The sequence below is a fragment of the Lemur catta genome, chromosome 3, assembly GCF_020740605.2.
Source record: "Lemur catta isolate mLemCat1 chromosome 3, mLemCat1.pri, whole genome shotgun sequence".
Taxonomy (NCBI): Eukaryota; Metazoa; Chordata; class Mammalia; order Primates; family Lemuridae; genus Lemur; species Lemur catta.
The window spans coordinates 43,585,210-43,612,478 of record NC_059130.1 but is presented as its reverse complement, the minus strand read 5'-3'; the positions used below and the strand labels follow the sequence as shown (position 1 = coordinate 43,612,478).

The window sequence follows — 27,269 nt, the reverse complement described above, 5'->3', positions numbered from 1 at the left end:
GGCAGGGCTCCAGCAGCACCTGTGGGCACAAGTGTCTTGGCTCCTGGTCTAGCTCCCCACCACCAGCTGCTGTGTGGCTTCCAGTGTGGCACCTGTATGACAAGGTGACCCTTTCCTGGTTTGCTGCTCTCTTCAGTTCTAGGGCTAGAGAAGGGAGGCTGGAGGCAGCAGCACATTCCAGAATTCAAGACTCTGTCCACTAAAGGGTCCCAGTCCAGCCACTCTGGCAGAAGCCACAGCCTCGACCACAACTGCACTAACACCGTGCTGTGTGAGGGGCGGGAACACACCAAGCACCGGGGTTAACCAGTGACCAGAACATCTCTCTTCTCACATGCACATGCCGGAGACCAGCTACAGGGGACTCAAACTGAGCAAATCCCTTAATCTTCTAAATTCTTTTCCCTGGTTTGTTGAAGCAGCCAAGGATGGGGTGGAGCTTCTGTGACTAAAAAGTTCCACTTCATTTTCCCCACACAGGAGAACATGGCCCAGAGAGTCGCAATTGTGGGAGCTGGGGTCAGCGGCCTGGCTTCCGTCAAGTGCTGTCTGGAGGAAGGACTGGAGCCCACCTGCTTTGAGAGGAGCGATGACCTCGGGGGGCTGTGGAGATTCACCGTAAGTGGGGTTTCAACGGCTTTATTTGTCCATGGGAGAATGACTTAACGGCTGGGAAATGATACCTGTATTTCTTCCACAGGGCTGGTGGCCTTGGGGAAGGTTAGAAATATTTGCTGAACAGGGGGCAGGAGAGGTTACTGAAATTGTAAAAGAAACAGGGCACAGGCTGAGCTTGGGTGGGAGTCACAATAGCCAACTTACAAACTTTATCCAAAGCCAAGAGGGAGAAATGTTTCCAAAGATGCCCACAAAGTGTGGAAGAGAATGGAGTGACTGACACGGGCCAGAAAAGCCCAGAACCAGGGGAGCAGGGCCAGAACCAGGGGTTGGAAGCAAAGCCAGAGACTGCAGTGTTTGGGGCGACAGCAAGGATTTCAGCCTCTGCCTGCAGGACTGGGCTGCTTTTACCGGCTTCTCTGCCCAGCCGTGCTTCATCTGCGTTAAAGCAACACGGGCTCAGTGCAAGATAAGTTCCGTAATCAGGGTCCTGCTGCTCAGGCAATCCCAGTCCAGACCAAGGACAATCAGCAGTAAAGAATGTGAGTTTGGAAGCTTTTTTTTCTTCCCGTAGCAAAAGAGAAGTAATATTTTCAAGTCTCAGCAGGGCCAGAGTCTGGATTGGAGAGGGGAACAGAGGAACGAGGGCTGAGGAGAGGGCATTATGAAGCCCACCCTTGCCTGGCCTGGGGCCCAGTGGGATTGCAAGGTCCCTGTTTGAGGCCATTGAAACCCTGAACCCAGGCAGGGCGAACGCTCTCTGAGCTCCACAGCTCAGCCAGGGAAGCGTTTGCATCCAGTCTCCCCAAAGCTTTTCCCTCCTTCCAGACAAAAGCATTTCCTACCATCTTCAAATGTGCTGAGGAGAAAGCTGTCAGAAACAGCAAAAAGAAGCAAGTTGTCAGATGGCCTGGCCTCAGATCCCCTGAGAAGCTAAGACATTTCTCTGTTACAAAAGGGTGGAATTTGAAAGTGGAATAAAGTAATTATTTTCTAGCTCAGTAAGTGAAGGTCCAGAGAGGCCAAGGTTACTGGTTTAGTCACAGTCCTTCAGCATAGGCAAGCTTGGCTCACATAAAAAACTGCATGTCTTAAAATGTACCTAACCATCATGTGTGATCATCAATTCATGGAGACTTTCCAAAGGGAACTAGGTAAAAGGGCACATCTGTTCCCAGGATTTAAATTGCATGTGTTCCCATAGGATAGCAGAAACCTGACACCTGTGCAAAACTCTCTCCCCTCAAGCCCTTTGAAGACATTACTAATCAAGCATGATACCTTTCTACTAATGAGCCTCAGAATCCTTCTTAACACCATATTGCAGACAAGCATACCTAATGGGTCAGAGTTGGCAGGTGGATTGAAAGATGATACTGCCCTATTAAATTAGCAGAATTATTTGGCTAAAGTAATCTCAGTCAAAGCAAAAAGCAAGCCCAAAGACCAACAGCTCTACGTAGCCTCTTGGGACACCAGACAAACATGCTCCTTATTGAAAGTCATATGCTGTACTTGGAAAACAAACAAAAAAAGAAACAAAAATGTTCCTTATCTAGGTCATAAACACCTCAGTAACACTAAAAGTCATTTATCTAAGAATCAAGAGAAATGGGTCTAGATCCAGCTTTGCCCAACTGGCTGTGTGACTTGAGCAGGTCAAATGCACGAAGCACGAAGCAGTGTGGGGGACACAAAAATGAGGATTCACTCTGCTCTTTGGAGCTGTCAGGCAGGTGAAAGAAGCCAAGGATCTCACAAGGCAGAAATAGTGCTGTGGCCATTTAAAGGAGTGTAGGATGAAAGCCACTCTGGGGAAGCCAAGGAAGCCTTCCTTGAAGAGATGGTGTGATGGGCTTTGAAAAATTTTAACAGGCAGAAGAGACGGAGCAGAAGATACCAAGGAGGGAACCAGTAAAGAAAAAGTGCTGGGTATGTTCAGAAAATGAAAATAGCTTATTGGTGCATGTGGTACCTATAAGAGGAGTAATGAGAGGAGAGAAGGGTAGCTGGATGTTTGGGCAAGGGGTTTACACTCAGTTTAAAAAGCAGTGGGTAATAAGGAGCAAAAATAAGGAGATTTCTTTGTTTTATTATGCTCGTTTCATTTGCATGAGGGAAAGACCCAAATATGTTTGTAGGTAAAGAGAAAATACCTGGATGATAGGAAATGATTAAATATATAAATCCAAATTGGGGAGCGGAACTGCAGGCACGAGTGGAAGGGCCAGCCTTGGAAAGAGGGGGACACAAGAGACACACCTTCCCCAGAGACTGCAGGGGAGGGAAGTGAACGTGGGAGAGAAGTTTGAGGTAGAGGAAAGAAGGTACAAGAGCACGTGCGCCAGAGACCTCAATTCTTTCAGGAAAATATGGCACCTGTGGAGAGGAAAGAGGGTGTGCAAGTGGTGAATGGGGTTGGAGAATTAGAAAAATAGAGAAAGTCATGAAAAAATATTATGGGGAATGTGATGGGACATCAAAAAGATAACTAAGAGGAGTATCGAGCAGTAGCCAAGGTAAAATGGCACCCAATTAACAAGTCATTCCACCTCTATCACTTCATGTATGAAATGAAAACGTGGACCAGTCTGAAAAACAGATAAAAGCCGAATTACTAGGGGGCTTAGGAAAATCCTCCCCCGCTTTCATTAGGCAGCCCTCTCTTGACACAGCAGCCTCTTTAGGCACTGCTATAATACCCTGAGATTTCTCCAGAGCCTGGTTGGAAATCCCTAAACTAGAGTGACCTTGAGGGTGCCTCAGCTCTAACATGCTGTGAGCCTTCTGAGTCTTTCTAGAGACATCCCTTCCTCTTCTTCCCCAACACACACCCACGCACACATACAGACATGCACACATGCACACTTGCACGCACACAACCCACAAAAGATTGGTTAGAGGCGTCTTTGCACTCAAAGTAGGTTGGCCCATTCAAAACCTGCAGAATTTAAAAGTCTGCTCTAGCAATGGCTGTGCTTGCCAGAAAGTATACAAAGGGGGACTGTTGGTGCCTTAGGGGGAAGGGATCATAATGCAAAAGTAGAGAGGCAAAATGCAGAAACCCAGTAAAACACATGTGGAGACAGTTTCCGTTTCCAAGTAGGGAGAGGGCCCAAAGATTATAGAGATTATAAATTCCTGCTCTTAACCAGACACTGACAAGAGCTTGACTCTGGTCTCTCCCAGCTCCCACAGCCTTAAGGAAAGAGGAAGCAGAGAAAAGTTGCAATGGAGAGACAGGACATCATACAGTGGGGAGGGGAAGGGGATGGCAACAGTTACAAAGAAAAGGGACACATTGGTAAGGAGCCACTTCTGACCCAAGTGGAGGCAGAATACACATGTGGAACACTTCTCAGACTCTTGAGAGGGAGGGAAGGCCTAGGAAAGTAATGCTATATGTTGATTATGTCAATTATAATAAAGCAATACTTGGGGAAACAAAATTTGAGAAATCGGCTTGTCACTAAAAATTAATGTTACTTTTAGAGAATTTTAATATAGAAAGGGACCTTGAGACATAGTCTTCAGGTAAAACCATGCTGACATCATCTAGAGGTGATGATGAACTTTGCTGTACTGGTAAGAACACTTTCTGCCTCATCCTTCACATCCCTGTAACATTCTGGAGCCTAATAACTCTCTCTGGAATTATCTCCTTCCTTGTGTACATCAAGGTCTTTTCTTCTGCACATGCATTCCTTCATTTATTCAACAAACGTTTATTGAACACCTACTATGTGCCTTACATACCACATAGGTCTACATTCACTGAAGGTAGTGATGAAGTGTAAGAATCCTTCACCCCTTTAAATCATTGAGGAATGGTTCCTCAGCTATTTCTCCTTTAGATTTGGTAAACCTTATTCTTTCAAAGCCTTATTTCTAAAACTTCAGTATCGTGGGAGGTTTCCTTTTATTTGTATGTTACCACCCAACTGAGTCCTTTGCCCACTGCCCAGTAAAGGACAATTATATTGAGACAGCAGGAGTTGTAGCAGAGAAAGAGTTTAATATCACAAGGTTCCAGGCGAGGAGATAGGAGTAGTTTTTTTAAATCCATCTCCCCAAGAATTTGGGGGCTAAGATTTTTTAAAAAAAAGGGGGGGCCAGGGAATTAGGTTTGTTGATTGGCTGGGGGTGAACTCATAGGGTTGGGAAGCAGAAATTGAGTTCTTGGCTGGGACGCTTCCTGAGTAGGGCGTTGCAAGACTTGTTGGATTGGTTCTCACACATGGCCATTGGTCTGGTTGATGTCAGTTGGTCCCCCAGGGTAAAGAGTCTGGAAGATATCTCCAAGACCAGTCTTATGTTTTGCAATAGCAATGTTATCTATAGAATCAATTAGGGAAGTCACAAATCTTGCATCTGTCAAGGAGACGTGACACTTAAGCAGTGAGCAGTTACAGCAGTAGGGAGGTTAGGGAACAATGGCTGGTTAACCTTTAGCTATATCTATACTTCTACAGAAATCAGATGTTTATCACTATTCCTGCTTTATGGCCTTACATTATTTTAATATAAGTAGTTTCACATACATTCAGTAAACATTTTTGAATTCCTATTATCCATTGTAGGGTACACCTGACAGGCCCCTACCCTCACAGGGCTTACATTCTTGGAGGTTCCCCAAATTTCCTCTGGAATTTCTGCAGCCCTCCTGCTATATAAATCCAAGAACTGGACACTGTCCTCCCATGAGAGTCTGACTCTCACCAGGGAGAAGGGTAACAAAGTAAAATGGGTGCTGGCTATTCTAAAGAAGGAAATAATTATTTTTGGAGACAGGAAGTGTGAATGTCACAAGCATAGAGAGAAGGCCTCTATTTAGGAGCGACTTTTAATATCATTTTACATTTATTTTAAAAACAAGAAAGAAAGGACAAAACTTTCTTCCTATTGACTGTACGGCTCCCTAAAGGACACGAAGCTCAAGAAAGTCAATCTCCATGGTAGTTGTAAAAGAATAACACAAATAATGGTTAACATTTATTGAAACCTTCCCAGGCACTATTCTAAAAGCATGATAGCTATCATTTCAGTTTATCCTGGGGGTGATGTTCTATTGTTGTTCCTACATGAAGATAAGAAAACTGAGACACAGAGAGGTTAAGAAAATTTCCAAGATTACTCAGCTAAAAATGTAGAGGTTGATGGCCAGTCATGGTGGCTCACGCCTGTAATCCTAGCACTCTGGGAGGCCGACGCAGGAGGATCACTTGAGCTCAGGGGTTCGGAACCAGCCTGAGCAAGAGCAAGACCCCGTCTCTACAAAAAATAGAAAAATTAGTCAGGCATGGTGGCGCACGCCTGTAGTCCCAAATACTTTGGAGGCTGAAGCAGGAGGATCGCTTGAGCCCAGGAATTTGAGGTTGCTGTGAGCTAGGCTGACACCACTGCACTCTATGCTGGGCAACAGAGCAAGAGTCTGTCTCAAAAAAAAAAAAATAAATGTAGAGCTTGAGTGTGAACTCAGGCAGTCTGACTTTGGAGTCTGTGCTACTAAGAACTACATCCCAAGCACTTCTAGAGTCTGTTTCACAACTAGAGAATCAGGCAAATCTTGGACTGTGGCTCATGGAGTCTCCCCAAGTGTCCCAGTGGGTGATGGTGACCTCCCCACTGTCCTGCAGGACCAAAGTGGACCAGACAGCCAGAAACCCCTCTGTTCAAGCTCTTTTTCTTTTCCCTCACTCCACAGTTCACCCCTCCTTTCCTCTTTTTTCTCTTCATGAGAACAAAAATCTTCCTCTAAGTGGTCCCGTTAGTGTTCAGGGGGACATGTGCTTCCACACGTGGAGTTCCAGGGTAATTGGCAGACCCACACAGGGATGATGCCCCAAGTGTCCACAGCTGGGGCGTGAAGGGGTGTGCAGGGCGTGAGATCTCACAGGGCCTGGGAGTCACTGGGAACATTGCTTACTGAGGCGAGCACTGGAGCGGGGCACCCCAGACTCACCAAAACAAATCAGAACAGGCATGGACCGTGCTCTCTGTGTATGTGCTAAATACTCCAGACCTTCTATTTTCCCAGAAGAAACAATCAGTGGGAGGAAGAAAAACAAGACCAAAGAGTTGGTCTTGGATTCTACCCTAAGAGCTAAATTTCCTTTAAGCTACAATTTCTCATTAGCTAACATCTGTGATACATTATTTCACAATAGGCTTCAGTGTTTCCTGGAAGCTTTTCTTCCTGCCTTTATAATTATCTTCCTAAATTGTGCAAAACAGAAGTTTTTCTTCCTCTATTTTTGTATTTTTGTTCATTTGCTTTATCTCATACATGGTTTCTGAGATTATTCAGTTCCAACAGGTCCCCAGTGAGTTCCAATAAGTCTCTGATATTTAAACATGCCATTACAAAATGTTTTCAATTTTTTGAACTATTTTTATGGAAAATTTTACAAAGAGTATTATGCATCTCTCTACCTCCTTAATGTCAAATTTAGCTTTGCCTAATTGCTAGAAATTGAGACTATTAACAACGAAGTGTTATTTACTATGTGATATTCTTGGATGCCAGAGAAAGGTGAGGGAACTTCAACTCTACATTAATTGATCCCAAAATGTTTATAATTGATGTTTTTTGGTTTACACTACAATTTCTTTCCTTGCTGTTTGCTCTCATTTATCAGTACTATGGCTCTTTATATCTATTTTCTTTATTCCCATAACCCAGAGGAAACTTGATTACTGTTTTAATTAAATCAAATCAACTTTACACTTAGTTCTAATACCCACCTTCAGGTCTAAGGATGCTCTAAAACTGTGCTATCCAATATGGTAGCCACTAGCCACATGTAGCTATAAAACACTTGAAATATAGCTGGTATGACTAAGGAACTGAGCTTTTTTTATTAAATTTAATTTTAATTTTAAACTCCATTCAGTTATTATAGAACTTCTAAGTATATTTAGATCGACTTGGATATGTGAATCCACTTTTCCCAATGAAAATATAGCATTTGACTATACGTATGTAAAATACACACCAGATTTGGAAGACAGGATGAGAAGAAGAATGTAAAATATCTCATTAATACTTTATATTGATTACATGTTGAAATTACAATATTATGAATATATTGAGTTAAAATATATTCTTAAAATTATTTTCACTTTTTACTTTTTTAATGCAGCTGCTAGAAAATTTAAAAGTACAGATGTGGCTTCTGTCACATTCCTACTGGGCAGTGTTGCTCTAACGCCTTTCACTCAAAGTAGGGTCCATGGGCCAGCAACATCTGCCGGGGAGCTTGTTAGAAATGCAGACTCTCAGGCACACCCAGACTACCGAGTCAGCACTTACATGGTAAGAAGATTCCCTAGGCCATTCTTAACAAGATTAAGAAGCACTGGTCTAGAGAGCTGTGCTTCTCAAACTGTGGAGGCCAACCAGGTTTTTTTAAATTTCCAATTAATTACAGGCTATTGTTTGTCAGATATAATAAAAATAAGTCATTTTTAAAAATAAAAATGACACAAATAAAAATGTATAAAATATAAATTCAGGCCGGGCACAGTGGCTCACACCCGTAATCCTAGCACTCTGGGAGGCCAAGGCAGGATGATCACTTGAGGTCAGGAGTTCGAGACCAGCCTGAGCAAGAGCGAGACCCTATCTCTACTAAAAATGGAAATAATTAGTTGGGAACTACCAAAAAAAAATAGAAAAAATCAGCCGGGCATGGTGGTGCTCACCTATAGTCCCAGCTACTCAGGAGGCTGAGGCAGGAGGATCATTTGAGCCCAGGAGTTTGAGGTTGTTGTGAGCTAGGCTGATGCCACGGCACTCTAGCCTAGGCAAGAGAGGAGATTCTGTCTCAAATATACATATAAATGTATATATGTATATATACATATGTAAGTATATATATAAATTCAAAATTTGTATAGAGTCAGAAGTCATAAAATTAATTTCAACAAATGTCATTAAATACTGTAGAAATAAGAGAAAACAGTTACAAGAAAAGGACACATTGTTCTTTGAAAGTGTGCGCTAGGCAACTAATATAGAGAATCACCACTATACTTGTACCTTTTTGGCAAACAAGCAAAACATGTTTTGTGAAATAGCAGTTCTTCATATTAAGCAATTATAGGCACACTTCGAATACACATTGTTTATATTACTATCTAAGGTTTGTTTTGTTTTTTTTTTTTGAGACAGAGTCTCACTCTTTTGCCCTGGCTAGAGTGCCATGGCATCAGCTTAGTTCACAGTAACCTCAAACTCCTGGGCTTAAGCGATCCTACTGCCTCAGCCTCCCGAGTAGCTGGGACTACAGGCATGTGCCACCATGCCTGGCTAATTTTTTTCTGTATATTTTTAGTTGTCCAGATAATTTTTCTATTTTTTAGTAGATACGAGATCTCGCTCTTGCTCAGGCTGGTCTCGAACTCCCGCCTCAGCCTCCCAGAGTGCTAGGATTACAGGCATGAGCCACCGCACTCCGGCCTTATCTAAGGTTTTTAATGTGACAGTTAAGCTTGCTTCTTGCTTGTCAATTTTTCTAATCTGCATTGGATGGATAACAGTGCTGTTCGGGCAGGGGCAAGATGGCTGACTAGAGACATCAGTCACCACCAGATTGTCTCAGAAAGAAGGAAAAGTTTTAGATTTAAAAAAAAAAAAAAATAGCTCAGGTGTGAATCTGAGGTAAAAGTGCCAGAACCTACCAGAGATTCTATGGGAAAAAGTTGCAGAGCAGAACAAGAAGGAACAAGATTTTAGCAGAGATGGACTCCCAGAAACTTGGAGCCCCATGGTAAGGGTGAGTGGGATTTTGTTTCTCCCCCCTCACATCTTTGGCAGTTGGCAGACTCCTGAGCTGCTAGACAGCTTCTCTACCCTCACGAGCCCCGAAGCTGCTGGTGCCAGTGAACTGGGAGCTTCTTGAGAACAAAGCACTGGGCTGCCAGCCCCCTTGGGGTCACTCCCCCTCCCACAGACCTGAGCTGAGGTGGTGGGTTCCCTACTGCTTCTCCAGCCATTGTGTGCCTTTGTTCTCCCCAGGGTGCTTCAGCCCTTCAGTTTTTGTGTCACTGGTTCCCACACAAACGTTTCCCAATTCCTGTCCAGATTGTAATAAGACAAAGCGTACAACAACCCTCACTGGGAAAAGGAAGCCTATTCAATAAGCGATGCTGGGAACACTGGATAGCCACATGCAGAAAAATGAAATGGACCCCTAATCTCTCACTATATACAAAAATTAATTCAAGATGTATTAAAGACTTAAATATAAAACATGAAACCATAAAAATTCTAGAAGAAAACAGGGAAAACTCTTCTAGATATCAACCTAGGCAAAGAATTTATGATTAAGACCCAAAGGCAAATATAGCAACAACAAAAATAAATAAATGGGATTTTATCAAATTAAAAATTTCTACACAGCAAAGGAAACTATCACCAAAGTGAATAGACAACGTACAGAATGCAAGAAAATATTCACAAATTATGCATCTGAAAAAGGACTAATATCCAGAATCTACAAAGAACTCAAACAAATCCATAAGAAAAAATAACAAACAATCCCATCAAAAAGTGGGCAAAAGGCATGAACAGCAGTTTTTCAAAAGAAGATAGACAATTGGCCAAGAAACATGAAAAAAACACTCAACATCACTAATCATCAGGAAAATGCAAATAAAAACTACAATGAGATACCACCTTACCCTTATCATAATTGCCACTATTAAAAAGTCAAAAAACAATAGACGCTGGTGTGGATGCAGAGAGAAGGGAACACTTATGCACTGTTGGTGGGATAGCAAATAAGTACAACCTCTATAGAAAACAGTATGGAAATTCCTCAAAGAAAAATGTAGACTTACCATTCAATCCAGCAATCCCACTATTGGGTATCTATCTAACCAAAGGAAATGAAGTCATTTTATCAAAAAGACTCCTGCACTCAAATGTTTATTGCAGCCCAATTCACAATTGCAAAGAGTCAACCTAAGTGCCCATCAATTCATGAATGTATAAAGAAAATGCGGTGTGTGTGTGTGTGTGTGTGTGTGTGTGTTTGTGTGTGTGCATATGTACCACCCAGCCATAAAAAGGAATGAAATAATGTCATTTCCAGAAACTCAGATGAAACTGGAGACCATTATCCTAAGTGAAGTATCTCAGGAATTAAAAACCCAATACCATATGTTCTCACTAATAAGCGGGAGCTAATGAGTACACACAAGCACAAAGCGATATGAAGGACATGAGAAACCAAGCAGTGGGGAGGATGAGAGGGTGGGTGTGGGATAAAAACTTACCTACTGGGTACAATGAACACTATTCTGGTGATGGGCACACCAAAAGCCCTGACTTAAGTTTTATAGAAGGTATCCATGTCAGAAAACACTTGTACTCCCTTAATATTTGGAAGTAAAAAATAATAATAATAAATATTTTTAAAAAGCAATGCTCTTTGTGGGGGATAATGTATATCTAAATTATCTACATGGTGATGAATAACATTCAAAGTAGAGAAACTAGATTCAGAGGTATGTTGATTGGAATGGAAGAAGAGATGTTAATGCAGTCTCGGCAAGGTCAGCGTATTTTTTTTAACTGCTATCCAAAATGAAGCAGATAGTGCTGTATTTGTAAAACTCATCTTCAATCTTTTATCAGTAGCCAGTTCAAATAACGTATACTGTAAGGTTATAGTTAAAAATACATTATCTTTCAATGAAATAAAATGATTTCAGATTTTACACATTTTTGGATAACAGTTTTCAAACTAACCTTAAAATATCACATGTTATAATGCAGTCCTACTACACCTGACCAGTACATAGCTCAAACGCTTCTCACAAATTAGACGAAACCAAGACTGATCTATGTTCTGTTCAACAAAAAGGAGTCCACATGCTTGAGTATTGAGCAATGTCAAATTATTGTTATAAAAGTTTCTAAGTGCTTACTCTCAATTTCTGTATTTATCTTGTAACATATTAGCAACAAACAGTTCATATTAGTACTGCTCTGTAGACTGCACATGACTAGCACTGCTTTATATGTTCCAGCAGAATAAAAGATCAAGATTTAGTAGTCCTTCTCAGAAGCCTTTTAGCACCCAGTTTTCGAGACATATTCTGAACAAGTGAGGCTGTCAAATTTGAGGACACAGATACGCAGGTTGTAGTCAAATCCTATCAGTTGGTGAAATCAGTAACAGTAAACCACAGAGATATGCTTATAATTTTATTCTCTATTATGGATGTATATTTTATGCAGATCTAGGTTCAAACCCTTTAGGGAAAGAGGGTAAGCCCACTTCATATGTGAGGTTTATGTTCTTGTTTCCACTTGTTCACATAAATGAAATAATTTTTATTTACAGGAAAAATGACCTATACCTTTCCAAGATGGTAAATAATATTAAAGTACTAAGGACCTTCCCCTTGAAATCAAGAGAATAATTCTCATAATACTACCCAAAAGACACAGGCAATGTATGTTAAATACATTACTAACGCTGCTTATTATTCAACCTTGTGGAAGTCTTATGAGATGTTGATACTTGCTAGTTAACTGAGTCAAAACTAGGGGTGGGAAATTGGTTAGTGTCAAGCCATGCATTCAGTAGTCCAGTCTGAAACCTTTGTTTCCTCTCATAAGCCCTAAATCTAATTGATCTTGCAGTCCTATGTATTCTACCTTACTGCCTTCTCACAAATCCCACCTCCCTGGGTTCTGACTGTCCTTGCCTCTGCTTGGGCCCTCATTAACAATCAAGTGGATTCATGTTTCAGGTTCTTAACTCACCTCCTTCCTTTTCTTCCAGCCCCCTCTAATTCATTTCTTTGTAGAACCAAAATTATCTTTCCAAAATTTAATGTGAATCACTTCCATGTTTAAAACATTCAATAGACTGCCTTAACCTACCTATAAAACCCAAATTCCTTAACTTTGAATACAAGATCCTTCATAATCTGAACCCCTCTTTTCCATAATCATTTTAAGAATACCTCATGAAACCAAAGTACCTACCAATTGTCCATCATCCAAATACTACTTCCTGGCTCTCTTCTATTTCCATATTCTCCTGTACTTTGTAGTGATACTGTGTGAATCTGGACAGGTGAGTTCATCCCAGGTTTACTTCTTCACATTCAATGAATGCTCATGTGTGGGAACTGTTTGTACAGGAACATGTTGAAGAAGGCAGAGCCAGTCTCTACAAGTCTGTGGTTTCCAACAGCTGCAAGGAGATGTCCTGTTACTCAGACTTTCCATTCCCAGAAGATTATCCCAACTATGTGCCAAATTCTCAATTTCTGGAATATCTCAAAATGTATGCAAACCGGTTCAACCTTGTGAAATGCATTCAATTCAAGGTAAGACGTGAAACGTCAGTTAGTAGTCAGAAAGTATTTTCTTCCCTCTTTTCAATTACTTCTCTATAGCCCAGCCATGGACTCCGTAGATGAGACACTGAACTGGCAAGATTAATGACACTTGCCTGGATTTCTTTTCCTGTTGTATTCACTCTCCACCCCAAGTAAATCTGAAGATGGAGGTGTAAAGATTCACACATATAAAATATTAGTTTGTCATATTTACATCCAAGTATTCTAAGGGACCTAAAAAATGTCAAACCACATTTTCAGCTTGGGCCAAATGCCTGCACACATGAACACTGACCACTGCTACCAGCCCCATGGGTACTCTCTCCTTGACTAGACATTTTTAGGAATGGGCATGTGCAATGTTCTGCACACAAGAGAACCTCACTATTAGAAGGAAATCTTTTCTAGATATTTTCAGGAACAGAAAAATCTTTGAATATTGTTCTTCTCCTAAGCCCTCTTTTTTCCCATTTCAGAGGTTAGAGACAGAAGGACAGCAACAAAGGAATATATTCTCTTTCTCCTCTTTCTTTTTTCCTTTTTTTTAGTGGGGGAGGCTCTTTTTCCAAGAAACACATAGAAATCCATGTATTTCCCTTCTCCTATCTCCCTCCCTATCAGAAATGGGGATGATAAGGAATTCATAGGGAATTGCACACAAAAAGCAACATAAATGGAGTCATTGACCAAAACAAGTGGCAAATAAGAGTCACATTCACATTCACAATTTTAAAAGTTTTCCTAAAATGCTCCACTGTCAAGGAGTATTTTATCCCACTTCCTTATTTTCAAAGAGATGCAGTAAAAAGAAAGTACCATTAAGTGAATGGATATAACCCACAAAAACTTTTATGAAAAGTACATCAGAATTCCTGAATCTAAAACATTTTTTTCTGCGTGCTGCCCAAGACCATTCAAAAACAATTTTTAGAAAGCTAGATGTTCAACAAAATGTTTAAAAGTACACACAAGCAGCTGTCTCTGAGAGGTGATCTGAGGTTGATATTTGTGTGGTTTTGTTTATCATTCTTCTCTATGCATTCCAAATTTTGAATGATGAACACTTATTATTTTATAATTACAAATAAATTTTATTTTGAAAGGTTTAAATTAACTGAAAATTTATTTTTAGAAAGACAGAGTTGCTAATACAAATGTAGAAACCCAATTAGCACTTTGAATATTATAAACCAAATAGTGAACCCATTGGGAGGGACTTGAGAAGCCTATCTTCTTTAAAAACTTTGAAAAGAAAGACAGCAAAGCCTCTTGACCAGTGAATAATTTATGCTTTTAAATTTGATTTGTATTAGATTGTTTGTACATATATTTCCTGAATCAAACGATAGTGCTCATGGATATGTACTCAATAAGAACAAAAAGACTATTTGAAATCTGGACTACTCCCAAAAATTCAGGCCATAAGGTTAGCACTTTTCAATAGTTCTGTAGATCTAGGTAAACTTAACAACATATATTGTAAAATCTTATGTAAGCTAAGATACTTGGGACCAAATTCATGTTTTCAATTGTATAATACTCACATCTCTATTAAAGGAATTATTGTTAAAGAAACAGACTATGAGAAATAAAGCTATATAACAGAAAGAATAATGAGAAAGACTTCAGAAACCTAGGTTATCATTCTTGTTTTATCACTTGCTGTGAGAATTTGAGCAAATCACTTAAAATCCTTGGAAGCCATCACTTCTCTTAGATACCCCTCCAAGCTTAGAATACTTCCACCCATGAAATCTAATAGTCTAATAGCCTGATTAGGTTTATAGGATTATGCTTATTCATTATGTTTAGTCTGTGCTCTAGAACTTTTGAAATGCCAAACTGGTACATCAACAAGCCAGCCCTTAATGGAAACTTGACAACTGCTAATCATATCTGCGATTCTTTTTTCTAGACCAAAGTCTGCAGCATAACAAAATGCCCAGATTTTACTGTCTCTGGCCAATGGGAGGTGGTCACTCTGCATGAAGGGAAGCACGAATCAGCCATCTTTGATGCTGTCATGGTCTGCACTGGTTTCCTTACTGACCCTTATCTGCCACTGGATTCCTTTCCAGGTACAGCATTTTCTGCAACTGACCTTGAGTTGTCTCATAAGAGCCACCCTGATACTTGATTGATCTGGGAATAATTCCATTACATAGTTAAAGATGAGAGGTAACCGGAGTTTTTTCTAACCAGCACTTTTTGGCCAGTTTTTGACTTTCATTTGTGCCAGACAACTTATGAGGGTAGAAGAGCAAAATGGATAATTTAATAAGCAGTTTTATGCTTCACTGAGATTCAATGTCCCTCCTTAAGTGACTGGCAGCACTCAGAAACTCTTCTAAGACAGGGTGCTTGGACAAGTTCCTAGCCTCAGCATTAGCTGCACATTGCCAAAGTTGAGTTTAGAGGTCCCAAAGGTCAATCTGTGGAAAAAGGAAAAAGTAATTTGATTTTTTTGCATTTGTTCATTTTATATGAGCCATATCAATTAGCTAGATCAGAGGTTTATGGCACTGGATTAATAGTCAACAGAGAGATTAGTTTTAGGAGACAAGTTAAGACATCTTTGGGTTTCAGTTTCTTTATGTGGCTTTTGCAACCATGAGTCATGGTAATCTATGCCAGATTTTAACTGGGTTTCAACTCAAGGGAATAGAAAATGCAATGGTTTGGTTTATTTCATCTGTAGTAAGCATTCAATGAGTTAAAACTTTAGGAAACTTTTTTCCAAATCATCTAGATATGGCCTAGAGTGATCCAAGTGGATAAGACAACAGGTAGCCTGTACTGGAGGAATGAATAGTGTATGGAGTCCAGTGCAGAAATCACAGTCTACATATGACCTGGAGCGATAGTAATACTCATTTTACAGTAAACTCACATACCTCCTATAATCACAGAAATATAGGATCTGCCCCCAAAAGTCACACAAGTCATGTCATATTAAGATAAAATATACCCTGAAAGCAACTGAGTCAATGTCCTCAATTTGAATAGATGAGCTTGAGACCCAGGAAGGAGGAATTCTAGACTGTACAACAACCTGGCTTATAATCTTGGGTCTCCCACTTAACCTTTCTAAGCCTCTGTTTTTTTACCCATAAATTGAGGAATTTGGATCACCACACCCAATAGTATATGTCACAAATGAAGCAAAAAGAGCTCTACAAGATTTGCAGTCTTTCTTAAAAATCCATCCTTGCGGAGAGACAGGAACACTCATACACTGCTGGTGAGACCAGCAAACTAGTGCAACCCCTGTGGAAAGCATTAGGGAGATACCTTAAACAGATTCAAGTAGACCCACCATTCGAGCCACCAATCCCATTATTGGGCATCTACCCAAAGGAACAAAAGTCATTCTATGACAAAGACACCTGTACCCGAATGTTTATAGCAGCACAATTCACAATTGCAAAGATGTAGAAACAACCCAAATGCCCATCAATTCATGAGTGGATTAGTAAATTGTGGTATATGTATACCATGGAGTATTACTCAGCTATAAGAAATAACAGTGATATAGAATTCCTTTTGTTCCCCTGGGTAGAATTGGAACCCATTCTATTAAGTGAACTATCCAAAAAATTGAAAAACAAGTACCACATGTACTCACCAGCAAATTGGTTTCCCTGATCATCACCTAAGTGCACATTTGGGAATAACACCAATTGTATAAACTTAATGAATGAGGAAATAAAAACTTTTGATTCTTGTTAAGGGGATAAGTCATGGGTTGTAAGTGAAAGGACAGACTGAAACCAAGGTCCTCTTGACAAGGGCAAGAAGGCACTGCCATTAGAGAGGCAGCACTAGAGAAGCAACTTGTGAAGGGCAACTATAGGATTCAATTTTTCCCACACAATGAAACAAGACAGGTGTGTTGCTTTTGTCAACAAATTCACAGACAAATCACCCTCTTTTGATTGCTCCCGCTGAGGCTCTAGTAACTTGCCAACGTTACAGAGGTCACTTACTACTCAATGAGCTTAGGAAAATGACTGAATTGTGCTAAGCCTCAGTTTCCCCACAATAAAAGGATGATTATAATATTATTTACCTTAAAGGATTGCCAGCAAGATGAAATACATAATTTACTTACTGAGCATTTAAGAAGAGTTAGCTATTATTATCAAATAACCTTTTTTTTTTTTTAGACAGGGTCTCACTCTGTCGTCCAGGCTGGAGTGCAGTGGTGCAATGGCTCACTCTAAGCTTGAACTCCTGGGCTCAAGGTCGGGGGTGGGGAGAGGGGATGGGTGTATACCTGCATGATGAGTGCGTTGTGCAGCATCTGGGGAATGGTCACGCTTGAATGTTCTGACTCGGGGGGATGCGGGGTGGGGGGAGGGGCTGGGGGTATAACTACATGATGAGTGCCAGGCGCACTGTCTGGAGAATGGACACGCTTGAAGTTCTGACTCGGGGGGATGGGCGGGACACGGGCAATATATATAACCTGAACTTTTGTACCCCCATAATAAGCTGAAATAAAAAAAAATCCATCTTACCAGCCACTACCAATATAAATCCCTGGATAAATGATTGTTAAGGAAACTTTGAGCTCTAAAATTCTGTGCTTTTAAACTTGAAAAGTTCTCTTAACCCCACCATCTCCCTCCCTCTCTTCAAAACATGCTTAGTCTATACATATTCCTTGAGGGGGTTGTTAACTGTCAAAAAAAATTCAAATTCATGGAAGATATTAAAAACGTGTATCACAAGGTCTAGAAACAATTCCAAAGGAGGCATTCTAAAAAGTCTTAGAAAAAATAATAGGTATCGCAGTTAGAATACATTATTATTTCCCAAGATGACTACTTTTACTCATTCAGGTGTATACATTCTGGTGTTCACTAACACAGTCACATTCACCTAACATAAGTTCTTACTCTGTCCTCCTGTGAGATAAGAGGGGAAAGTATTAGTCTGATAGGAGATTCAGCCACAGAGCCTCATTTTTGTCCATTTGTGACTCAAAACAGTCCTGAGAGATTCTGAAATAATATGAGATCCAGAGATAATTTTATTATTCTCCTTAGGCTTTTCCAGCTCTCCCTTCTCAGCAGTTCTCTGATCCATATTGGGTTCCTGAGCTGAGTTAATATTTGAACTTGGTTGCTTCCTTGGTAAATTCTAAATGCTCTGGACTGTGGTTAGGTTTTAACTAGGATTCATGTTAGATTTCTATTGATTCAAAGTGAGCTAACGAGCCACCAGACCTTGGTAAGGCCACTTCCCACAAGCATACATATTTCTCCCCTGAGAATCTATAGAGGTCTTACCACTTTTTCTAGAAAAAAAAAAAATTCTTTGATTAGCGCATACTACTTCTGAATGTGTAACATAGCCTCAAGAGTATTTCCAAACACTCTCCTTTCACGTCTGATGTCTCAATAATGTTTGGCATCACTGACTGTGATATCCTATCAAATTATTAATCTTTGTGTAACTAATGTAATCCCTTTTTCTCTGAGCCAACTGTGGCCAACTGAGCAAACTCAGCCTGAGTTACCGTCAGTCACCAAGGTGAATTATCAATGAACTTCCCCCCAACTCATGTGAATCTTTGCGAATAGGGACTGCATTTCACTTATCTTATTTCCCCCACATCAACTAGCACAGTGCTGGGCACATAGCAGATGTCCAAAAATGTTTGCTGAATAGAGGCACTAACTCACAGTTCTTGCTCCTTGCTCGTGAAAAGCTTATCTAAATCAAATATTAGTAAATAGATTCTTATTGTCCCATTGACTTCTATCAACCATTAAAATAACGACTCCTTATACTTTTGCTTAATATTTCTTGATGTCATAATATTTTAGCTTAGTTGTTAATCATCTAATAAGTAATACTGGAGGCCTAACTAGTGAGATGGAGTAATTACCCCCATTAAATAAATAAATAAATACCAGCTAATACTTTTTTTTTTAAGAGATAGGGTCTCATTCTGTCACCCAGACTGAAGTGCAGTGCTGCAATCATAACTCATTGTAACCTTGAAATCTTGAGCTCAAGCACTTGTACCACCTCAGCTCAGCCTCCCAAGTAGCTGGAACTACAGAAGCATACCGCCATGCCTAGCTAATTTTTTTATTTTTTGTAGAGACAGGGGTCTCACTATGTTTCCCAGGCTGTTCTCAAACTCCTGGCCTCATGTTATCCTCCCACCTCAGCCTCTCAAAGTGCTAGGATGATTTCAAAGTGTTGGGATTACAGGTGTGAGCCACCATGCTTGGCCATCCACTAATGTCTTATAAAGTTATGTATTCATAATTTAGATTTCCTCAAACTTGAGCATACTAGTAAACACAACCTAAACCATCAGTCAAAAGAATGTTATTGACTAAACAATGTTTATGTTTCATTCAGTTATCCTGTAAATGCTTTATTTCACTTCTCTTTCATTTTTCCTATAGGTATAAATGCCTTTAAAGGACAGTACTTTCATAGCCGACAATATAAGCATCCAGATATATTTAAGGACAAGAGAGTCCTTGTGGTTGGAATGGGAAATTCTGGCACAGACATTGCAGTGGAGGCCAGCCATCTGGCAAAAAAGGTACATTCTTGATACTACTTAATGAAGAGCTTTATCTTAAGATGCATGCCTCGAGCAAATAGTGTTTGACACCATGATAAATGTTAAAGGAATAAAAATATTTAACACACACACAACAGATTGTTATTTATTTTTTGTCAGATTTTCATAAATTTTACTGTGAATTCCACTTGTCATCGTTCCTCCAAAACCAACTTCTCTTATTTCTTTCTGTCATTTTCCCAGCCATCCATCAAGAGCTACAGGACACATATCTTCTTTACTCAGTGTCATAGGTCAGAAAATCCTGGCAATTTTTCCTGGCTACGCTCTCCCATTTGTTCCTTCCTTTCCTTATTAATTGGCACCACCCTCATCAGGTTCACACAGTGAGGCTATTGCATTGTTCGCCTAATAATAACTGTAGGAATCGTTAACATTTATTGGGATTACTCTCCGTGGCAAGCACTGCACTAAATGCTTTTTACTGCATTACTTCAACCAATCATCAGAACAAGCCATTGAAGTAGGTACTACTAGTATCCCTGACTACAGATGAGGAAGCCAAGGCTTAGAGAGGTTAAGGAAGCTGTCTAAAAGTAATACCACTAGCAGATAGTAGAGCCAGTCCTTAAGCCCAAGTTTCTTTAACTCAAAGCCCAAACTCCTAACTCTGCCCTGCACCCCTGCAGGCCTACCCACAGACCATGCTCCCACTCACAAGCCATCCAGACCCAGCCACTGACAAACAAATCCTCAGAAAAGGCTGTTCTCATTATGACACCCTCATATTGAAAAACCTCTAATAACTCTCCTCATCTGAAAAAAATAAATAGCAGATATGTTAGCTCTGCATCATAGAGTTTTCCATAATCTGGTCCAAATCTACCATTTTAATTTTAACTCTATTATTTCCTGCATGGTCGTCAGCTACAGCCAAGCAAGTCTACTCTGTGGCCCTTTCCAGTTCCTATGTCATGTTTCTCCTTTGCTCACACCAGCCCCCTCCCTTCCACAGAGCCCTTTTCTCTTCCATTACAATCTACCTTTGCATTGCCAGATATCTCATCCCAACACCAAGTGATCCCTCCCCATGCAGACTATATGTACTATTATAAGTTGCAGTCCTCAACTGGCACTTTTTAATTCTTAGTATTGCTAATTACCTTTTATAGTATACATTTTCTTTCCAACTATGCTGTAAACTCATAGAGAACCACTCAGCTAACTAACATATATTAGTTGTTGGCTTCTAACGTGCTGAATGTTGTGTCAGGCACTGGAGATAGACTGACAAACACAACAGCAACAAAAACAAGATCCCCATTGTCTTAGAGTATACAGTTTTGGGGAAAACAAATGCAAATAAATAAGTATAAATAATTACACCAATAATTTCAAGAGTAAAAAATAGCTGTGAAGAAAAAAGATTGAGAGTATGTAACTTTATATTGCCTTCTGGGACTTTTCAAAAAGGACTTGATGATTGATTCACTGATTGATAGTTTTATTAACTGATTTGAAGAAACTTAGCAATTTGATGGTGTTATCCTGAAAGAAGAGAAAGGAGGTCTTAAAACAACTATTAACACAGGCCCATCCACTATGACTACCACATGTGGGTAACATATTATTATTTCTATTTCTCTAATCATTTGGAAATTTCTTCAATCAAAAAACATGCGTTGGGGTGTGGTGGTAGTGTGGTATCTCAAGCCTGGAAGATAATAAGTGCTCAATAATATGTCCCAAGGCATTTTAATACTCTAGGTACTCAAACCATTATCTCAAAAAAATAACCTTAAAATAGAAGCTAAAAGAATTCTATACTACAGGGATGTATTTTGAGAGTGGCAGACTTTCCAGTGCCTTTCAATTCATGACACTTCTCAAATCTCTGGCAGGACCGGCCCTGCTCACCATGTCATACTGAGGGATCTCTCTGATTACTTCCAGGTGTTCCTCAGCACTACCGGAGGGGCATGGGTGCTCAGCAGAGTCTTTGACTCAGGTTACCCGTGGGACATGGTGTTCATGACACGATTTCAGAACCTGCTCAGAAATTCCCTCCCAACTCCAATTGCGACTTGGTGGATAGCAAGAAAGATGGACAACCGGTTCAGTCACGCAAATTATGGCTTAATACCAGAAGACAGGTAAATATAATGTATCTGTCTAGGGTTATTAGGAAGAAGGAGCCTCAATCTTTTCAGTGGCCTATACAAACCAGGCAATAACTCAGCAACATGATCCAATGTGAAAGAACACTTGATATGAAGTTGCTTGATAAAGGCCGGGTACAGTGGGTCAAGCCCATAATCCCAGAGCTTTGGGAGGCTGAGGTGGGAGGATCACTTGAGGTTGAGACCAGCCTGAGCAACACAGCAAGACTCTATCTCTACAAGAATATACATATATATTTTTTTTTATTAGCCAGGCATGGTTGCACACACCTGTAGTCCTAACTACTTGAGAGGTGAACACAATAGGATCACTTGAGCCCAGGAGTTCAAGCTTAGAGTGAGCCATTGCACCACTGCACTCCAGCCTAGACGACAGAGTGAGACCCTGTCTAAAAAAAAAAAAAAAAAGGTTATTTGATAATAATAGCTAACTCTTCTTAAATGCTCAGTAAGTAAATTATGTATTTCATCTTGCTGACAATCCTTTAAGGTAAGTAATATTATAATCATCCTTTTATTGTGGGGAAACTGAGGCTTAACACAATTCAGTCATTTTCCTAAGCTCATTGAGTAGTAAGTGACCTCTGTAACGTTGGCAAGTTACTAGAGCCTCAGCGGGAGCAATCAAAAGAGGGTGATTTGTCTGTGAATTTGTTGACAAAAGCAACACATCTGTCTTGTTTCATTGTGTGGGAAAAATTGAATCCTATAGTTGCCCTTCACAAGTTGCTTCTCTAGTGCTGCCTCTCTAATGGCAGTGCCTTCTTGCCCTTGTCAAGAGGACCTTGGTTTCAGTCTGTCCTTTCACTTACAACCCATGACTTATCCCCTTAACAAGAATCAAAAGTTTTTATTTCCTCATTCATTAAGTTTATACAATGAAAATCTATTATCAGTTCACACCACAGCCTGGAGATCCCGTCTGGACTCCCTCCAGATTTCACTCTGGGCCAATATGGGTCGGGTGGCACCCAGGCCACCACTGATGGCATGCAGCCCCCCTCCACCACATGCACTTCTGCTTTCCTCCTGCTTCTTCCCTCTCTTTATTGTCTCCCTTTTTTCCTTCCTTATTCCTTATCTACCCTCTTCTATCTCCTATGTTTAGGCTTCTCAGGGTTTTTGACTCTTTCCAGTAGAGGTTTTGCTACCATAACCTTTATCTAGCCTGGATGGCAGCTCATGGAGCTATAAAGAATTTGGTTTAATCCCATAAATATTAGAACATATGGAAGAAATCTGAGAAATTATAATCCCTTCCCTCTTAGGTTAATCATTTACCATTTCCCAAGTTCTTTGCCTATATACTATTTCCTGTGCTCTTCATCCTACCCGGTGAACTAAGGGTGGAAAGGGCTAGTAGCCTCATCTTATAGATGAATAGGAGAAAGCCTGTGGGAACTACAAGACTTTCCCAAGCTCTGTTAAGTATGAACATCTGGATAAGAAGCCACTCTTACTACCTGCTACTCCAGTGCCAATTCTATTTTACCACATAGTCTCTTTCTGTGCTTTTTCCATAAGCCAAAAATGGCTCAGCTTATACAAAATCAACTCACAAATTGTTTGTCTTGTGATTCCAAAGGTACAGCCAGAAAAAGATGATTCTTCCCTTGTTCCTTTAAACACATGCATGTTTTCCTTACACAATTGCTTCCTAGGAAGAGAAACTACTAGATGGAGCTTCCAGTAGCTTCATCAGATATAGAAGTCCCTGGTTTCTCTTGTAGCCCTTTAGCATTCAGCTCTCGCTAGAATGGCAGTAACAGCTGAATGCTGAAAATCAGCAAGAGAAACAAAAGTGAGAGAAAGCTCTGGCCTCCTCTTTAGGCTTTCAAACTCTAGAAAATGGTGAGCATATTGTGTAATCCTTCTTGGACATTCTTGAATCTCCTTCCACAGAGGTAACTTCTCCCAAGCCTGACATTCTTGTCCAACCATGGGGACAGCCCCAAAATGAAGGGAAGGTGAGGAGGGGGTTGGGGGCTGGCTGCACTGTTCACTGGCAGATCCCTTCCCTGTTGGTGTTTGTTTAGGACTCAGCTGAAGGAATTTGTGCTAAATGATGAGCTCCCAGGCCGCATCATCACCGGGAAAGTGTTCATCCGGCCAAGCATAAAGGAAGTAAAGGAAAACTCCGTCATTTTTAACAACACCCCAAAGGAAGAGCCCATTGATATTATTGTTTTCGCCACTGGATATACCTTTGCTTTCCCCTTCCTTGATGAGTCTGTAGTGAAAGTTGAAGACGGCCAGGCATCACTGTACAAGTATATCTTCCCTGCACATCTGCAAAACCCAACCCTGGCTGTTATTGGCCTCATCAAACCCTTGGGCTCCATGATACCCACAGGAGAAACACAGGCTCGATGGGCTATTCGAGTCCTGAAAGGTAAGTGTATGAGAAATAGGGCATGAGGTTTTGTTTTGCCATGTGACTTTAGATACTGGAAATATTGAGACTGTTAGCTAGCTCCTACTAAAAGAAGAATCTTTTAAAAACAGGGTACATTCTACTGTTCACTGAATTATACCTTCATAATGACTTGTACCGTCACCATCATAAATGATAAAGCAGGGATCAAAAATATAAGTTGTATCTGTGTCTACCTGTTATTTCTTTTTCTTTTCTTTTCTTTTCTTTTTTTTAAAGACAGGGTCTTGTTATGTCACCCAGGCTGGAATGCAGTAACTATTCACAGGCATGATCATGGCTCACTGCAGCCTCGAACTCCTGGCCTCAAGCAATCCTCCCACCTCAGCCTCCAGAGTAGCTGGGACTACAGGCACACACCACTGCACCCAGCTACCTGTTATTTTGACTAAGACAAAGTAATAGCTGAAACCTCTGTCCGTTGACTGAATCAACTGGTTCAATTAAAATTTTAAAATTCAAGCAACTGAGTGACAAAATTCAGGCAAAGCCAGTATGGGGTTCTGCCATATCAAATAACTAAGGAGACATCCAATGCTTATCTTTTCAGCTGATGGTGCTATTACCAGGAATACATCACCAGTCAGCTCAGGCTCCCAACATTTGGCAAGAGAACAGATGAGTAGCTAAGTACTAGAAATTAAAGAAGAGCAGTAGTAAAGCATCTTTACCCATAAGTAAACAGCTAGACCTAAAATTAAATTGCATTTTTTTTGTCTTATAGGTGTGAATAAGTTACCACCACCAAACGTCATGATAGAGGAAGTTAATGCAAGGAAAGAAAACAAGCCCAGTTGGTAAGTTAACTACTAATGCTTTATGAAATTGGTAACACAATAGCAGAGAGGTGAGAGTTACATTGGAGGAAAAAGAAGCATCTGAAACTTAGAGGAAAAATACTAGAACAGCCTGTTTAAGAAGAGAGGGGGGAAACAAAAATTGAGAAGTCTTAATGTCCCCAGAGTCAACACTTCAGACAGACCATGGTCGTCTAGCATCATCTGGAGTTTGGATTCCAAAGCAAGTACTATATTATATAGCTAACCTTCATCTGCTATGCACATTATTCCATACCTTATGCATAATCAGCAGGCAAACAATTGTGCTTATCCACTGTTACACTAGAAGTATCTGCTCATTCTTTCATTCAGCAAGTTTTTATCAGCTCTATGCATTTATTAATAAAATGCAAATTTCCAATATTATAATTAATAAATAATTTGCAATATTAATAATTAATAAATAAATAAACTGCTTTTTGCTTTTCATTTTTAAATGGTTGGAAAAACAGAAAAAGAAGATTTTTGTGATATGTGAAAATTATATGAAATTTAAATCACATTGGCCATAAATAAAATTTTATTAGAACACAGCCATGCTCATTCATTTACATGTTATTAATATCAATGGCCACTTTCGTGTAACAATGCAAAGTTGAGTAATTGACACAGTAATACGACCCTCAAAGCCTAAGGCATTTACCATCCAGCCTTTTTTCAGAGTAAGTTTGTTGACCACTTCTCTAGAGGAGAGGCTTCCACTTGTGCTTTGTTTTGCGGCTACCACTCAAGAGCCAGGGATAACGGGAGGCAGATAGCCAGCGAAGAAGGGAGTCCTGGCCCTCCACTCTGGCTATCAATCGAACCAAAACATTTCTGATTTTATCCACTTTACTGTTTTATCTGTTTTGGGCTTTGATATAAATTTTCACTTGAAAAAAAAGATTCTGTGGCAGAAAAAATGTTTTTAAATCACTGCACTTAGGGAACTTGTTATCACTTCTCTCATTCATATATATTCCCAAACTTCCAAACTTAGAACTATTAATACTACATGATGTAAAATCTTCTTATCACATAGGTCAGCCAATGATTTTAAGGCCTCATGCTAGCATTACAGGGAATCTCACCCTATGGATTTTTGTGGCTTTTTATATTATTTTTACATTAAAATCTATTTAATTTTTGAAAGATTCAGAAATTGTAAAATATGTTTTCCTCTAGAAATTGCTAATCATTTCACAAAAGAACTAAAGAAATTCTACATATGAGTATTCAGAGCACCCACTGAAAGCCATATGTATAAAGTATCTTTTGAAGGGACTCATCTTCTATTTCAGAAATAAAATAAGACAACCAGATAGCTATGGCATAAAGGGGAGAATACAGGAACCATTCCAAATTTTGCAGCAGCATTTGTTTGGGGGGAGGGCACTTTTACTTGTTCAAAGATTATCATTATTTTATTTTTTGTCTTTCCCTTTTCCCCCAATCTTCCTTTTATAAAGGTTTGGCTTGTGCTACTGCAAAGCTTTACAATCTGATTATATAACATACATAGATGAGCTCCTGACCTATATCAATGCGAAACCCAACCTCTTCACTATGCTCCTGACGGATCCACGCCTTGCTCTGACTGTCTTCTTTGGCCCATGCTCACCATACCAGTTCCGCTTGACTGGTCCAGGAAAATGGGAAGGAGCCAGAAATGCCATCATGACCCAGTGGGACCGAACATTCAAGGTCACCAAATCTCGAATTGTACAAGATTCTCCATCTCCCTTAGAGAGTTTACTTAAATTCTTTAGCTTTCTGGCTTTGCTTATAGCTGTTTTCCTCATTTTTCTATAAGTAAAAGATTGCCTAAATGGCAGATGCACAGAGTAAGTTTACAATGCTCTGATTCCTCTGTTACAGCAAGATGGCCTTCACAGTTATAAACCATACCTGAGTAGTGAGGGCCACCCTCTCCCTTCCCTGGCTCACCCCAGGGCTACCTACCACTGGGATTCCTGAGCCTCTCCCAGGTCCACTTATGTCTAACGCCAGAGGATGATAACTAAGATTTCTGTGCACTTGAAGGCTGTTGGAAGGTTCCAGGTCCATTTAAAGAAGAAAGCTGTTCTTGACAGCATTCTGAGCAGTCATAATTATTTTCCATATAAACTATTTTCATAGATCTCAACTAAAACCCTCTACTTTACAAAAGATTGGGTTGTACTAAAATGGTGCTTTTATGGTATTGATTGATTAAAAAAGAAAAAGGAAAAAAAGGAAACCTAAAAATTGATTGTTTCAAGTGGTCTTTTGTTCTCTTTTTAAGGGTTGGGGAAATAGAGATG

At 40.1% G+C, this 27,269-nt stretch overlaps 1 protein-coding gene across 1 annotated transcript; it reads left to right on the top strand.

Annotated features, from left to right (window-relative positions):
• Positions 1 to 318: 318 nt before the first annotated feature.
• Positions 319 to 27,223, top strand: FMO1 (flavin containing dimethylaniline monoxygenase 1). The gene is made up of 8 exons (XM_045546404.1): positions 319 to 618; positions 12,781 to 12,969; positions 14,897 to 15,059; positions 19,410 to 19,552; positions 21,488 to 21,687; positions 23,751 to 24,106; positions 24,873 to 24,945; positions 26,436 to 27,223. Exons 1-8 carry the CDS (start codon positions 487 to 489, stop codon positions 26,776 to 26,778), a joined length of 1,599 nt encoding a protein of 532 aa, XP_045402360.1. The 5' UTR covers positions 319 to 486; the 3' UTR covers positions 26,779 to 27,223.
• The last annotated feature ends 46 nt before the right edge of the window (positions 27,224 to 27,269 follow it).